The sequence below is a fragment of the Limulus polyphemus genome, unplaced genomic scaffold (assembly GCF_000517525.1).
Source record: "Limulus polyphemus unplaced genomic scaffold, Limulus_polyphemus-2.1.2 Scaffold692, whole genome shotgun sequence".
NCBI classification, from domain to species: Eukaryota; Metazoa; Arthropoda; class Merostomata; order Xiphosura; family Limulidae; genus Limulus; species Limulus polyphemus.
In genome coordinates, this window is record NW_013666302.1 from 77,010 (window position 1) to 95,475 (window position 18,466).

General features: G+C 30.0%; 1 protein-coding gene across 1 annotated transcript in view; it reads left to right on the plus strand.

Annotated features, from left to right (window-relative positions):
• The window catches only part of LOC106460000, an 89,452-nt gene extending 71,150 nt beyond the window's left edge, over nucleotides 1–18,302 (plus strand). Inside the window, exons 19-23 of the mRNA XM_022386592.1 lie at nucleotides 226–342; nucleotides 976–1,050; nucleotides 5,250–5,321; nucleotides 10,235–10,321; nucleotides 16,493–18,302. Coding sequence (XP_022242300.1) covers nucleotides 226–342; nucleotides 976–1,050; nucleotides 5,250–5,321; nucleotides 10,235–10,315 — 345 coding nt within the window. The 3' untranslated portion in view covers nucleotides 10,316–10,321; nucleotides 16,493–18,302. The remainder of the gene's footprint in view (nucleotides 1–225; nucleotides 343–975; nucleotides 1,051–5,249; nucleotides 5,322–10,234; nucleotides 10,322–16,492) is intronic.
• Nucleotides 18,303–18,466: the final 164 nt, after the last annotated feature.

Consider the following 18,466-nt stretch of genomic DNA (forward strand, 5'->3'; position numbering starts at 1 on the left):
AAAAATTTGGAGTCTATTTACTTATTACCACTCAGTGTACATCAGTAATTTAAAATATCCAAGAAATGCTCTTAAAATACAATTTCATGATCAAACATCAAATAGTGCACTGACAGGACTATTTTTAGTTTTTTAATACTTCATATTAATTTTCTTATATTTGCTTGACAAAGATTATTTAATGTAGCTTGTGTATTGCATTGTTTTTTGTTTTTATAATTTCAGACTGGTAAACTTGAGAAAACATTAGATTGTAAATCTTCAGCAACAGGCATGGAGGTGCTGGGGGATAAGTTGCTTGTATCATCCTTTGATGGGCTTGTTCGTTGTTACAGAAGACAGGTAAGAGAAAGGGAGTCTTGGTAAGATTTTGGACTCTTCATAATCAAAATTAATGTAACAGAGTAAGATAAAAATCTGGATTTATAAAGTGTATGAATAAATATCCTATTGATAATTAATATTGTTGTTGATAATGACAACTGGCAACATGCTTGAATTTTCAGAACCATTTTGTAATGGAGGATGAAAGCTTATAGTGTAAGCTAATATTCCACTGTTGAAGAAAAATACTTTGTAACATATTTATAGATGGTATATATTACATATAATTGTTGATATTTTGATGCATGCAGTTACATATAATATAATGAGATAGCATGTACCAGCTCTTGTAGCCCATCAACATTTTCAGATGAAAGAGGAACAAAAAAACATGCTGATTTTTAGATAAAAATTTTTTTCTTTTTCTGGTTGTGAAAAATTGTTCAAATGTTAGAAGTTGTATTGAAAGAATCAGAGTGAAATCTACCTGTCAAATTTTAAAACAGAGAAAAAAACTATTCCTGTTTCATTATTTTGAATGAACGAAAAAAAAGCAACCCATAGTACATTATGAATATTATGTTATGGTACTATAGATTGCTGATTATTTAATGATCATTATTTTCAGATCTATTTTTATTTTTTAAATAGGATCTCAGTTTGCAGTGTTGTTTCTACGGAGCTGGCAAGGCAATGGTTTTATGCTTAGATGTTTTTAAAAATATGGTAAGTTTCTGATTTTGATTTTATGTATTTATGGTTTTTTTTGTTAATAATCTTCAAATTTAAATCCAAAAACTATGCCACAATAAGCTTGTGTTTGTTTTTTTATACTGGCAATAGCATTAAAATTCTGAAATATCTTGCATACACATGAAGTAAGAACAAAGACCATTCTATGAGGTGGTGATAATGTTATGAAATAATTTTGGTTAATGTCACACCTTAAACTTGAATTGTTCTTAGAATTTCAGAATCTGAGCATGCAAAGAGTCTACATTATTTGCCTTCCTTAAAGAAATTTATTTTAAAATTGTTAATATCATAATTCTTCTTTTTTTTTCAATTCATTCATCTCTCATATACTTTATGAACCTTTGTGTTCATGTGTATATCTAATATATTATACAACGTTAGCCAGAGTAACTGACTTGTAATTATAACTGTTATATGTTAAATTTTGATTTTGCGGAAGGATATATTGGTTATACCTGCTCAGTGAATTTTGATGAAGAAAACTGAGTTAATGGTGCATCTGTAACTTGCACTGCATCATTTATGTTATTGTAAAAATATTTCCGATTTTTTACTCATTTTAATATAAAATGGTTGGCAAGAAATAAGAGATATTAAATGATTCGGTAGTGCTTATGAAGTATTTAAATATTTTATCAGTAGATAAAAATATTGTCTTAGCTAGTGATGCTTTGTGCAGTTTCTTTGTGTAAAGAATATTGTTGCCAATATACCGAGGAAAAGTCTTTGTGTATGTTGTTTAAATATTGACTTTATATTTAACTCTATAGTGCCAAGCAAGGCCTATCTGCTCAAGAGCAAAATTGCACTATTAAATTAAAGATATTTAAAAAAATAAAGTTGCAATAGCTCTTTAACACATTTTTTTAAATACTTCAGATTTGAAATTTATTTTTTAAAAGTTAAAGTTGTTTAATTTTATTAATTTTGCATGTAAATAATTTAAATTGCATGCTTTTTATTTTGGGTTTTATTTCAGTACACTCTTAACAAAACATCAGTTTGTGAATTTCCTGAATTTTTTCTGAGCGTAATACATCAGTCATAGACCTCAAGTAGAAAATATTAAAGTTTTCCATGAAATAACACCAGTTTGAACCTTGTAATTTCAGTAGTAGTGTATTTTTGTCAGTTTTAGCCAATCACTATTTCTCAACCTCAATTACCATGGTGGGACATACTTGCCTACATTTCAGCTTTGTGACCAAAACATGTAATGAAAGTTATTTTTCTGTTCTTTTCAACTATGTAAGCCAATTTATTTTTGAATTCTGTTGAGATCTGTGTAGAGGTCCAAGTAAAGTGATAAAAACCTAGCTCAGTGTTATGTTGCCAGAAGAAAAGGTGTTTGTGTACAACTTCCACCATTATTTCAGTCATTTTTTTTAATCTTGTGAAAAGCTTGTTTTATTGTTTTGCACTTATTTGACTTATGAAGTTGCAGTATGAGAGGAAAATAAGTGTTTTTCATGAAACAAAATGAAGTAGGCTTAGTAAGATAGTTTTACATTTAACCATATCAAGCTTTAATTCACCAACTAAGCTGTTCTTTCTTAGGACATGTTTACATTAGGCATCATCTATCTAAATAACTGCTTGAATGGGCAAAGTAAAGTAATAAAACCAAATGTATGCATGAATATAAAATAGGTTAAAACTTATTACATATATTAAATGAAACAATAAGAGAAGTCAGCTGACTTGTAATTTTAGTAAACAAATTAACTTTTATTGTACATCAGTAACTGTAAACACAGTAAAACTGCATGTAGTATTTTTCAAATCAAAACAAAGATAAAGTTTACAGTTTTATAGAATATAAAATTTATTTGAAAGTTTTAGAAAGATCAAAAAATCAGTAATTGAAATCTACAACAAAGGTAAACATTCTTTATTTAAAAAACATATCACAATAAAATCTTTTCAAAGCTGTGAATGGAAACAAATATTACATTAAATATTACAAGATTTTATTTTTCAAAAGTTACATAATCTGTAAAAAGTTCTGTCCATGTTCTATTAATTGTGCATAAAAGCTTTTCCCACATTTATTTTTGCAAAACTACGTAATCCAGCTTAGTGATGAGAATTGTTAGTGCACACCAGTTCAACCATTTGACCACAGTTCTTAGTGCAATATGTCACTTGGTTTATAGAGACAAGCAAACTAATGCCTGTAAACACCATGGTTGCAACTTGTGGTACAAGTAAAATATGGATCCCTAATGCGAATGGTTAAGAATATTACTGGTTTACTCACACATACTTACTGGCAAAAACAGGTAAGCAGCTGGAGAACCAGCATTTTTATGCATCTCTGATTGCTTTTCTAGAAAGATTGTGTTGCTAGCTGACTTTGCTCCTGGAGCCTTTCAGCATTGACAACGTTTGTCACTAATGTCTGTTAGTGTGAACATTTCAAAATACAGTGAAATATTTGATAGTTTTTGATGCTAGTATGAAAATGGAGTATTAATAAAGTAAATAGTTTGACACTTTTTTGGTACAACATGTATAGGGTAACACAACATACTGAATAATTTTGTTAAACTTTTAGATAAGAAATACTGTAATAAAAGTGATACAATAGCATGAGTAATTTTAACACTTTCTTACAATACTACCTGGAAGTTGTACACTACCCTGACTGTTTTTTGTTTTTTTAAACTATGTATATAAAATATATATTGATTGGAAAGTGACATAATGAAGTGAATATTTCTGACTCCAAGTATATGATATATGTAGTAGCACTAATGTCACAAAATGCAGTAAACAATTTTTACACTTTTGTTTTAGATATCATATGCTGGAGTGAAAGTGATACAGTACAATTAGTTTTTGTGTTACCCATAAGCATCATCATAAACCAGGAATGTGAATTTAGCAATTAAGAAAAATACCCTTTATTTACCAAGTAGAATAGTATTTTAGATCATGCTAGTGATCGATTAACGTTCTTTGCTTTGTATATTTTTGGATTTTTAGACTAATTTTTAAGTACACAGTATGATGTTATTTTAAATTGTCTACAAAGTCTGTAAATCAAATAGTTGTTAAATATTACAAGTGCTGTTTAGTGACTAGACAAAAAAAGACACAAACACTTAACCTAACAATAAATTACCAACTTGGGAACCAAGTTCTAACTCTATGGTTTTAACTTGAGTTTGAAAGACAAGTCTTAAAGACCTACAACACTTTAAAGGGCTACTCTTCAGGTCATCAAATTAACACCAAGTTTAATTTACCTGGGAAAACAAACCACCACAAATCTGTTTCCCTTATGACATGACAAACCAAAACTTCTGATCACAAAGGCAGTTAATGATTCCTAGAGATCTGTATCCCAGAGTGGAGAGATGTCTTGATAAAATATGCACAAGAACTGAGAAATTCATTAAGTCATTTTTAGTAAATATATATATATACCTTGCTTCATATGTAACTTTGAATGTGAGCCTCCCTGAAAAGTCAAACCACAAAGAAACAGTTTGAAACTCCTACCAGTTCTTGTCTTCAGCCACTTATGTTATCGTGGACTAACAAATGTTGAATAGCTTTTGTTTTATGAATGAGCCCTATAGCTTGAAGTTACTAAACAGTTTAATTTTGGGATTCCTCTTCATGCTTATTGATCATATGTTTACTTTAAATGTAACCTTCAAATAAAACTCTAAATAATAACCAGTAATAATAGCATTGCTAGATAGCCATATCTTTCACAAAGTCTTTATAATCCAATTTTAAAACATTACATTAAACATATTTTCCAATTTAATGTTTCTACACCCAGTATTAAAACTGTATAAAAATTTCTCCAGTCAGTTGTCAACAAATAGATTTAGTCAAACTTGTATTTAATGTATTATTGCTACAAGAGGGTAGAATAGTAGTCTCAACAATTTGTAATCTGTGGATTAAATCATTACAATTCAATGCATGACTTTGATACTTGATATCACTAACAGTTAAGTTATTAAATTACAAGAAAAAGGAAGATTCAAACATTTTATAACTTTGAGAATTTATAAGAACATCATGTTTTTTGAGTTACTATTGATATCATCTAACATAATAAAAATAAATTAAAACACAATTCCTGTTTTTAATATAAGTATATAATTCTGTGAACATATTGTTTTAGTGATACCTACTTTTCTTTATAGATTGTAACAGGAAATCACAAGGGGAAAATTGAAGTTTTGAAGTTTGATCCTTCTAAAGGTTTAGTATGCATGGTAAGAAATTTTATGTATGATTTGATCAGCATACATTTATCATATTTACCAGGAAGAAGATATTTTTAATTGACATCTTTAAAGACTGAAATACCTAACTGCAAGAAAGTCATTATTTTTGTTTTTTCTGATGTTTCAGTTCCACTTTGTTGAATGGTTAATGGTCAAATTTTGCTTTAACCTGGAACTACAAAGAAAGGCAGAACCAAAAAAAATGTTTTTGCTATGAAATGATGAATTTAAATGTAACTTTTGACAGTTAGGTAGGAGTAGAACATAGCAAAGTACATCTTCCATTTCTAGGCGTGCGTATTATAAACAATAATGGAAATATATAAACTGATGTTTATTATAAGCAAGCAATATTTACTTTTCTAGTCCTGCTACCCAAAACACATATGCTGATCTGTATATTACAAAAATAATAGAGAGCAAGTAACCTAAAAACGTTAACAAATTCTAAATTGGATTCAACCAGTAAAATAACTATTGTGAAGAAATGCAACAACAAAAGATGTTGATTATATATCAACATTAAAGAATATCATTAAAGAATAATTAAGTATCTTATTTCATTGTTCAAACCCAATCTTAATGCTGTGTAATTTCATGACTCAAAATGTATACAAATACCCTGATGACATAACATCACCTGTCTGGTACCATTTCCATGCAAAACTAACATCATGTGACAACTCCCTGAAGAGTCTCTAAACAAGATCAGAGTGCATTTTGTTTATTAGCCTTACTTGCAAGACTGTAACAAGACATGAACCTTTGTTCGTTTTTGGATACATATGAACATTAGTAAATGGCTGGGACCATGCTCAGGAAGCTTAAACAAATTCATGACAGAAACTTGAATTTATCTGTAAAAGAAATACATCTTTAGTTACCTAATTTGGTGTTTCACTGGAATTAGAAACTGAGAACAGACAGCTTTCAACATTGTTTCATGGGATTTTATAGTATTTCATATGATGTTCTTAAAACTTTTTGTGTAAAGTGTATTTAAAAGGATTCTTGTGTGTAGTCACTGATTTAAATTTTATATTTAACGAAATACTGAAGAATAATGAAAAATTGTTTTCATTAGTGAAAATTTTACAAAATGTGTAATAATATTTTTACCAATAAAAGTCAGAAACTATATTTATCATTAGAACTTTTTAGAAGTGTTTGCCAACATATTCCATGTTATTACAACAACTAGTCAGCTTGTGGTTTTTATACTGTGAGTATGATAGATAACAACATCATACAGTAGGGTAGATTCATTAAGGTGTTCAATAATGTTTAGCTTCATAGCCATTAATCTTAATGATACAGCCTTTATATTTCATTCTGGGTACAGGTGTGCTTTCTCACATGCATTGATTACATTGTAGTTAAGAATAGTAACTTTAGTAGCAAGAATAACAGCAGAAAGTGTTATGCTGAATTAAAACTGGACATTTGAATTGACTGACTTGAAGGAAAGAGACTAAAAATAACCTAAAACAAAGTGATCTTGGTTTTGAAACCACACAGTACTAAACAACTTCCACGGGAAAGTAAGAAGTATAAAAGGTTTTTCTTGAATGTAAAATTAGTACACATGCCCATATGAATGTAGGTGTGAAAAACGTTTTAAACTTCATGTTCACTTGTCTATAGTAAAAGGAAAAGAAATTCCTGGTATTTCATATACCTCAAAGGTAAAAAATGTTCACAAAAATGAGGTTTCTTCAGTTTAATTGGATCTCCTCTTCATGCCAATTGTTAATTTTATTAATGGAAGATAATTATTTTGAATTTGTCCTTACTTTGTATAATGAAATAATTATGAAACTTTGATACATGTAGTTCAAAATCCATATTTTTGAAACGTGTTTTTAAAAATGATACCACATGAAAATCAAAGAGCCTAAGATATACATGAAGAATTTTTATAACATTTATATGATATTTTTAAATAAATATTTGGTAATTGGCAAGTTGAACTTAATATATTCAATTTTTGATAGTATATGTTAGGGTTGAACATTTGATTGTTTAATTAAGTTAGTTTGTTAAGTTGACCAGTTAGATGTTGTAAGTTCAGAGAAATATCAACAGTAATTAACCCTAGAATGGTTAGTTTTGTATACAGGTTTAACTTTTATAGGGGTCAATGGTGACCCCAATGCTAGCATTCTAGGGTTAAAAATTTTTGCATTTTACCTTGTATATTTTAATATTTCTGAACATATTGTTGTCCTCTTGCAATAATATTCTCAAATTAAGGTATATTTTTTAAAAAGTTAACACACATCTTTTTCTACCTTATATCTTTAAGTTTAGAAATAACTTTAATAAAATTCTTTTAAAATGTTATAATTTTTAACACAGTTTCTGTTTGGTAAGGCTTTAAGGTGATGACTCTGCATCATTATATGAAAGTTGACTCTAACTAAATCTTTTTTGTGAATGGTATTAAGTACCATATGTAATATATCATACATGTTTTGATAGGGCAAGAAATGCTTTAAAATATGATAATTTTTTTTATGAACATAATTACAACTCAAATGCCCTGAGGGCCTCCTGAAGTTTGTAAAAACCATGACTGTACTTCCATTGTTATTTCCAAATGACTTGACATACAGTCACAATATTTGACATACATCTTCTCTGTGAATGAATCTACAATTCTGGTATAATGGATCTAATATATTACCAAATGTTTGTATTTCATTTTGCAAAATATCGTGTTTTGAAAATCATAATTTTTGGAATATAATGCTTTATTGGCAGATGAACTGGAATTTATGTAAATTATTTATATGATAATCATAGATCTGATAATATATATATATCGTAACCACTAATAACAAAAATGAAATCATTATAAAACAATGAATGTTGCAGGTATGATAGAACTGATGTTTTGTAGTGCACCTGAAATAATAGTATCAATGAACACACAGCTAATTTGTTGTCTGCATATATGTTTATGTTGTCATTGTGTTTCAATGTTCTACTCGTTTTAGCTATTCTACAATAAAATTTTCTAACAAAAAATTGGAACTTATAGTGAACACCAGTTATTGATCAGTATCTAAGATTATAATAGGCCATATTATACAAAATAAATTACTAAATTTCCAATTTTAGGTGGGAAAGTGAACTGAAGACATTTCCTGTTAGAGCTTTTAATTTTTTTTGACACATTTTAACATGCTAAATGTCTAAGGTTTGTTATGTAATCTGAACAAAATTTATACATTAGTTTATATATATACATGTGTATGTGTGTGTATATATATATATATATTGTTTGAATGAAGTTCTACTCAGCACTTCTTCTGTGCCTATAACATACTTATAATGAAGCCACTACAGGCTATCTTCTGTTTCCACTGAGGGGAATTGAACCCCTTATTTTAGCGTTGTAAATCTAAAGATGTACCACTGTCCTACCGGGGAACTTTGTTTGTAACACGTGATTTATGCTACAGTTGCCTTTGTTTACTTACACAGATATGCGTAAACTAGTAACCAAAGCACATCCACTTCATCAGAATGTTTTAAAAATTGGACTGTGCAAATGACAATAAGCTAATATTGTCTTTAGCCTGATGCTTCTCTTGCTTTCTTTTTTTTTCTCAGTCAAAAAGTGTGTAGGTAAGAGTTTATTAAATGTTTTATAATATGGTCAGATGTGCTACATACCTTACTGAACAACATTTACACTTAGTTGCCATTGTTTTATCATTGTGGTGGTGTGTAAACCTTTCAGATATTTTCATGACCAGATATGACTTTGTTGAGTCAGCAATAAAATGGTAGAATAAAGCTCTCACTTCCCTGTTTAAAAACTAATTCTTGATACTCAAGGTTATGAAAACTCTTCTCTTTCACTGACAGAATAACATTTTAACTTATATCTTACAAAGTTTCCCTCTTGGACAACTATAAGCCAGCAGCAGCACTGCAACCTATTTCTAGAATAATCTTTGTATTTCAACTAGTAAGTACACAGTTGAAAAATATTCCACCAATCCAAATAATACACCATCAAGCCTACACATAGTTTAACTTCATAATGTTCTTACCCCACATGAAATATAATATAACTACCAAAAGTACCAAAATCAACCTACTCTAGTAACTTACAAACTTATAAAAAAAAAAAAATTATATTCAGTGGAATTTATCTGTTACAAAAATTGAAAGTAGAAAGAAGATAATAGGTACAAGCAGTTTTTAAATATTATTGATAATGTAATCCAATGTTTTGAACTTCAAAAGTGGAAATACAAATAATATCGGATCACATAGCCAGCTTAGTTAACCTGTTTGCTAGGGGTTAGACTGAAGCAACAAAATAAGTAACGAAGCTCTTACTTATTGGTGGGGCTTGAATGACATTATATAAAATGATTATACCTGATAATTGCTCATATTATTCTTATATAACCTGTTTGCTACTCTTCAAGGGTATTCAGATAACTTATGGACAAATAATGAGCTATCAGCTGACCAGTCAATTAACTGGATTATCAGCCTAATGCTATACAGAATTTTATCTGACATGTCATAAAAGTATTTATATTTGTTTTGGAAGAAACTATTTTAGTTGCAATTTAACTGTATATTTTGAGATGCCCCCTGGCAGCTGTGAAGGCTTACAATGCTAAAGATTGAATTTCATTACCCACAGTGGTCAGAGCATAGATAACCCATTGTGTAGCTTTGTGTAAATATGTGTAGGTTGTGTGAAAAAGTAATTTATAAATCTTATATATAATTAGTGAATACCATTTAATAAATGTAATTGGGAGCATTCAGTATTTTAAACTTTCAGCAGTTATTCCCATTTGCAAAAAAAAAAAAAGAGGTCAAGGTTTTTTTAAGTACACGAAACATTTAATGTTAATTTTTTTATGCAGGAACCTCAGTGTGGACTAACTTTTACCAGAGATGAAGATTTGGATTTCCATAAAGCTAATGATCATCTATCACCAACCTAGATGAAAGTACTTTAAAAACTGTATGTACAAATTTATTCAATAGGAAGATGTATATGAAGGTTATTAGAGAGTACTGATGACATTGTTTCCTGAAGTTTGGTTATTGCCAACTCATGCTTGAGGTAAAGCAGGTTTAACAAAAGTAGGAATAAATTTGAAAATATACATGAACTCTTTTGCTACTGACTTGGTGGATTACACCAACCATGTGACCATCAGAGATTTTCGTACTATAACTTTTAACATGTTTTGTGTATCTTCACAAAATCGTTCAAACTTTTAGTAAACATTACAGGTCTTGTGTAGACAAAAAAATCAGAATTTTAATTAAGTATTTTTGCTAAGAATTTGTCCTTGAATATATGGAATCAGGATGTTCACTGCTCTGAGTGCAAAGTGCTTTTTTGTGCTAAGATTAAAAATACTTTTTTCATCTGAAAAATTTCAAATTTTATTTGTGTCATGATATAAAAGACTGTTTGCTTTAAATATTTGTGATTAATTTATATTTTTGAGTGAATATTTTATTATTTTTGAATTTTGTTATAATAAGAGTTAAAAGCAGACGATTGTTAATAACTAATTGGTGTCGAGAATATAGAAAGTGGCCAGACGACTATGTAATAAAGATATAAATAGCGTGAGGCAAGCGGTAAGCCACAGACAGACAGTATCAGACAGATAAAAGCAAAGAGAATATAGTTGGTGTGAAGTGAAGTACCGTAGATGTGATAGGCCTAACTTTTGATAGATACAAGAGTGAAACTATAGTGGAAAAAGAAATAAAAAAAAAAGTTTAATTCTGTCAAAGCGAAATTGTAAAGTAATTGAATCAGCCTGAGTGCACTTTGACAAAAGGTACATATGATCTTCAGAAGAAAGAAGACCACAATCGTAAGTGAATCACACCAGACTAAAATTGAGATAATGTTAGAGAAAATAGTTTGGCTTGTCAACTGAGATTCTAAAGTAATTGAACAGGCCTAAGTGGACTTTTGACAAGAAGAGGAGAACTATATATATACTGATATAATGTTTACAATATGCTTATGTTCTCTGTAGTGTGAATACTTTATTGTACATACATTTAACTTGTTCCAAATATATATAGTAAAGTGTGTGCTGTTTATTCATCATTGAATTTATTGCTAACAAGTCACAGAAGAATCTGAAGCCAAACATAAGAAATATAAGTAAAAGCCATTTATTTTGACAATTGGAAAAAAAAAACAGAACCCATATACATATATAATATTATATTTTTAAATTCTGACAATGTTGGAAGCTGGAATCAACAAGCCTTCAAATTCAGCCTACTGTTCACCAGTTGTAATCATGAAGAAGAGGGATGAATCAAACTGTTTCTGCATAGACTTTCGGAACTTGAACCTTGTGACAAAGTTTGACTCTGAACCTATGGGCAACCCATAGGCCATCATGGCAAAACTGGATGGGGCCAGGTTCTTTTCAAAGATCGACCGCCAATAAAGGTTACTGACAAATCCTGATGGAGACGGAATCTAAAGAGAAGACAGCATTTGTGACACCAGATGGATGTTACCAATTTAAGTGGATGCCATTTGGGTTAGTCAATTCAGCAGCAACATTCAACTGCATGATGAGGAGGATGCTGCACAACACCACCAACATTGATCACTATGTGGATGACATTCTGACACACACTGCAAGATGGGAACACCATCTGAAGAGACTTAGACAACTGTTCCAGTGAGTATGGGCAGCAGGCCTCACCATCAGGTCATCCAAGTGCTACATTGGATATTCTGTGGTGGAGTTTGTTGGACATAAAGTGGGGGACCGACAGATAGCCATAGAAAAGAAAAAGGTAACCTATATACAAGATACACCAGCTCCAATGACCAAGCAGCAAGTCAGATCCTTCCTAGGGTTAGCAGGATACTATAGGAAATTCATCCCAAATTATGCTGAAATTACTGCACCATCGACTGACCTGACCAAGGAAAGGCTTACCCAACAAGGTGAAGTGGAAACAACACACTAGGTGGCATTCCAGAAATTAAAGAACATGTTGGGTAACTCACCAATTCTTAGAATGCCAGACTTCAACAAAACATTCATTGTTCAGGCTGATGCTTCAGGCATTGGAATTGGGGCAGTGCTCTTACAAGAATATGAAGATGGACTGTTTCCAGTAACATATATATATAAGTAAAAAGCTGTTGAATAGTAAGAAGAATTACTCAGTGATTGAATGAAAGTGTCTGGCTATCTTATTTGCCATTCAGAAATTCCAGAACTATCTATATGGGAAGGAGTTCATGCATTGAAGCTATCAAAGGGACTGCAAATGTTGGAGCAGACTGTATGAACTAAGAACAGTCTTTGTATATAGTAATAAAAAAATTGTAGATATTTTATCTTGAAGAGAGGTTTGTGTCATGATATAAAAGACTGTTTGGTTTAAATGTTAGTGATTAATTTATATTTGTGAGTGAATATTTTTTTATTTTTAAGTTTTGACAATGTGAATAATCTCTAAAACCTCCTAAATAAATGTCAAACGTTTTTTTTTTCAGAAAACTATGTTTATCTGTTATTTTCTCTACCCTAATTCTATACGAGTCAGACAACTTGATCGACCTCATATTATAAGTTAAAAAATGCGAAATGAAGTGTTTAGTACTAATGTTTCTGTCCTTTTCAGTATTTACCATGAAGTTTCAAAGTACTTATCCTGAAAGTTTTTATTTCTAACCTTTTCACATCTAGTTCCTATGTTTATTTTACTGTTAGTGTCTGAAGTAGAAACCTGCTGATCATAAAGAAATGAATCACCACTTTTGCCATTAGATTGTTTATGTAGCACTGTAATATGACACTGTCAGTGCAAATAAGCTCATGCTGTGCAATTACCAGACCTTTTCCACAGAGTATATCATAATCCTGACTCTAAAAACACAGTGGTAGAGGATTTATTGGCTTGTTTATAGTACAGTGATTGAAATGAGAATTATCTAAACTATTAAAAGTGCAAGAAAATGTTTTTGGTATGGCTCTGTACAAAGTTAGGGCCAACATAATAAACTTGGATGTTAGTTATCTTCCCAGGGTGGTCAGAATTTAGTGGTACAGGTGTGCAAAGTTTGTAAGTGCTTATGAACATGTAAAAAAAAATATATATATATATATATATACTGTTTACTTATAAATGGCATAACTTTTTAGTCATTGTCCTTAAAACATAACACAATAAATAAAAAATATAAAGTAAAACAATGATTTCTAGTATGATTTGTACTCAAGTGTCGTACTTGATAAGCCTGTCTGTAAGCTTTGTGTATTCTCTCAGATGGAGGTGGGAAGACAAATTAATCTTGTTAGAAAATTAAACAGTTATCAAAGTGCTCTACTGGTACACATAAAACCACAGTAATTTATTTGGCTTTGTAACTAAGCTGTATGTGGGTTAAAAAAATCTCATTTCTGTTCAGAACAATAATTTACTCAACAAACTTCAAAATTTCCAATCAAATAGAAGTTTCTCCTTCCAACCAATTACAAACAAGTGTCAAATTTACATAGTTTGGAATGTGCTCTTTCTATTGGTTGTAAACACATACTTAAGTAGACAAGAGGCTTCAAAAAAGTGTAGTAGTGGGCAGAGCTATTCTTGTAGGTTTACAAAATATATTGATATCTCAGCAAATCAAAAAAGTGGGATGTTCATATTTTATATTCTAGCTTGTAAATGTCTGAAGTTTGGGTTCTAATTTGTTATCCACTACAGATGTTGTATGGTAGGCATAATAAAATATAAACTGAGCAATAAGACATGCCATATGACACACAACAAAGCATATTTGGCATTTTTATTAAATATTTTCTTTCGAACTAAGAAATTAAAACATATATTAAAATTTGAATTACAAAACTACATTGTGATTCCAATTTTATTGGTATGTAATGATAATAAAGTTGTTTAATTAAATATTGAAACTAAGTCTAAAACATCGTGACATGCACTATTTGACCTGTCCATTAAGAGATGAAAAAAAAAAAAAGATTCTTCATTTAGCAAGTTTTCCATCATGTAGTTGGTGGTGTGTGGACTAGCAAAAAAATGGAGTCAGTGTGTGTGGGTCAGACTCTGATCTGTCTTAGTGCAAAGTGATGTTCAGAAGATTACAATTACTTGTTCTAAAAAGCTTCAGGCATGTAATAGTTTACATCTTTTTTTATTAAACTTTATTGCTTTGATGTTCTTTAACCTTATCTGCACAGGCATCCTTTACTGCGCATGTCACGAGGTATTTAGTGACTTATATTAAAAATTTAATTACACTGTGACATAAAATCATAGTTAATAATATACAAGTTTTAAGTTCTTGATTTTATAAAGCAATATTGAAAAAATCCTGAATTTCCCCTAGCGTGAGAAATGTGACTTTTTTTTTTCTAGGCATCCCCTCTTCTCTAATTTATTCACGACCCCTCCAATAAGTGTGAAATTTAATTTAAATTACTCACTACAAAATCGTCATCACTCAGACAAAGCATAAATTTTATAGCCTTCAATCTTGTTTGGTTACACAGCCATCAAATAGAAAATCATACCCCTCTTGCCACACCCACTCTTTTAGGATTTGTTAATAGTTCTCTCTCACATTTAATTCTATATTATGTATAACCAATAGAAAACCAAGGTTTTCATCTATCAAATGACTTACTATATTATGTTGTTTTCTGAACAGAGAATTGTCAATTTCTCTTTTAGTACAAGCTTCATTCCCATGGTAAACATATCGATTAACTTAGATGAATTTGTAATGGCTGTTACTGCATAGTTAGAAAGTCAGAAAAATTGTGATTGTTAGGGGACATTGTCTGCATTTTGCATGTTATTATTCTGTGTTCTTTAGTGCATTACTACTATTAATTTTAAAAAAGTAGGGTTAAATGTTATTGACAGTCGACAGCAAAAAAAAGAAGGTACAGGTAAGCACTTTGTTTCTTGTTTTTCATGTAAGTAACTAAAATGTTTTAGAGATTATGCAACTTATATTTTGAGCTGAAGAAAAGTATTTTTAATCTGAACATGAAAATCACTTTGCACTCAGACTAGTAAAAAAAAACTTGATATATTCACAGACAAATATTTTTTTTAGTTTATTAAAAATATTTCACTAAAAATTGATTTTTTGTATGTGAAAGACTTGTAGTGTTTACTGAAAGTCTGCCAAATTTTATGAATATATACATATGATATTAAAAGTTAGTAATATCAAAACTATAACGACTTTAAATAAATACAAAGTGGTCACATGGTTGGTCAATTCAACCAAGCCCATGTAGATAGAGTTAAACCTGCAATACAAATGTAACTCGTGTGGAAAATTCATGACTCAAGTATGCTATTGAATTACTTGAAGCACGAGCTTCTTGCAAGCAAATTAAGTTAGAAAAAGATGTATTTCTTCAATAGAAATACTTGTATGTTTTAAACTTTATTTGAAATAAAATAGACTGCAATAGCCTGTATTTTGATTGTGAAATGGTTATATGTTATTCCCAAGTTTCATTTTCTTAGACACAAACATATGAGGATGATCCTGTTTTTGTTTTTTATCATTTAGCCCCATATACTTCCATATTAATTAATATACAAAATATTCACAAATGATGTATTTCTAAAGCAGTTTTTATTACTATTATTAGCTGATATTACCCTCGGCAATAAAAATATTTTTATAAAATAACTTGTTACCACATGAACTGTTATTCCAATTTTCATTGTAATAAGATATAGTCATCAAACATTCTATGCTAAATTAGATCATAAGGAACATGAAAAAAATTATTTGTTTAATAAAAAGACATTATAGCACATAATCTAAATTGATGTACAGGAAGTCTCTCGACCAATTTAGAAACACGAATAAACCAATCAGTCATAACACACACTCTACAATCCACCAGAATACTGTAAAGACACACAACACCATACACACACAGACCTGAAGACGAAAGACTTTTGAAATGTTGCCCTCTACATGAGTTTCTATAACAGGCAGTTGCCGTCCATTCAACTTAGTTTCTTCATTACATTTATTTTTTTTACATGTGTTTGTGGATATGTATAACAGAAAAAAGAAATGGGTACAAGCAGAGATATGACATAGATTTCTTGTCTTTCAGAAAGGGAAATTCATTGCCACAGTTATGGGTAAGCTATGACAGCAAGGTTCCTGCTGAGTGTACAAGCAGAGATATAATATAGATTTCTTGTCTTTTGGAAAGCGAGATTCCTGTTGATTGTACACATCTTTGTGTCTGCCGTTTATTTCTTTTAATATAGAATTTTGAAAACCTGTTTGATAAGTCTTTATGTAAATAAATAACAGTTTTTTTTGAGTATTTAATTTTCTGGCTTGTTCTTTTTGTTAACACTTATGTAGAAAAAAAAATGTGGTGTATTTTTAGCCATGGCTCAAGTACAGATTTTTTGCTCATAGCTCCATCCCTTGACCAATTTGATGTCTAATTACAGTCACAACTATTGAGGATTCCTTCGTTTTTCTTCGCACCACAACTTACTTGTATTTTTAAACATTCAAAATGCACCTTTGCTCTATAAAACCATGTAGTTGGATAAATGAAAGTACTTGACTTTAAATTGATGGTTCTTGTTAATATGAATAATGATTTTTACACACCTTTTAGTCAATTTATAATCCTTTTGTAATTGTTTATTTACAGAAGCATGTAGATAAATTTTCTATTAACTTAACAGTAAGCATATGAGCATCGAGGTTACTGTGGTGCAGAAGCATAATACAAATTTTAGTTACCTTGGTTGGTACATGATTAGCACTGAAGTGAGTGTTTATCATAAATCAGTAATTACTGGACTGTTGCATGCGTTTTGATAGAATTGTGGCAGTTACTTTTAAGATCAATCTGGCAGTCTTGATTAACTGAGCATACAGAATTTTAAGTGCCAACAGATCAATACATGAACAAATAATGAGAACTAAGAAAGTTATGAACTTGAATGAGTTTTGTGCTAACTCTAATTATAACAATGAATGTTTAAAACAATGTTGCCACCCTGAGGCATTGCCTTTTACTTTATCAGAACTGTTTTACCAAATAAAGAATTAAAAATCATTTTTGGTTAACAAAACACACTCAAGGTCGATGTACTTTAAAATATATTCTTACAACAAAAATTATTTTTAGATTTAAGGACTTAGTTCTCAATAATAATAAGTCATTCACTGTAAACAAGTTTTAATGTCTTTACTTCGTAAAAGAAGTATGTTCCACTCACCTATAGGGGGCTCTACTCATCAACTAAATTGGGGAATACAATAACTATAGTTTACCAAGTATATATGGAGTGTAACTGTTGCATTTGAAGATGAAAAGTTTATCACAGTGAGTACAGCTGAGGAAGAAGTGCAACTGAGAATTCAAAAGTCTAGTGATTGTCAGTCTGAAGCTAGAACAAACATTTCGCTTATCCTATTCTCTTCATATCATGATCTTCTAATACAAATTTACTCAATTTAATCTTACTTGTGTACTTAGAATGAATAAGGTGGTAGAAATATGTGGACTAAATATATAAATAAAGATTGACAGAGCACAGTGACGAGCAGGGGTATAAGTAAACATATATATATATAAAAAGAATGAATACCACATAAAATATTGATGTAAGGTAAAGGAAAATTTACTTTTTAAGTCTTCTCTAAAACATGACCAAAAAGAAAAGAAATTTGTAAATACAACATTACACCAAACTACCCTTAGTCCAGTAGAACTTTAAGTTACTTTTCTGCTTTGTTTTATGAGTTCCTACTGTAATTGTTTTAGTTAGTACATGCTGTTATAAGATATCCCATCATATGGGAATATATTTAGTATTTCTTCTAAATATTATACAAGTAATAAAAAAAAATTATTGCAAAACTTAAGTATAATGTAAGGATAGCAATGCTAAAAAAGTACAGAAACAAGGTAGGGATGAATACACAAAACCATACAAAAATCACTACATAAGTATCCAAATTATTCCAAGAATAAGTTCTATCTACAACTAAATGTCCAATTCCTGTCAGTTGCATGAATTTAACTTTGAATAAAAGCATTTAAGCTGAATAGTGC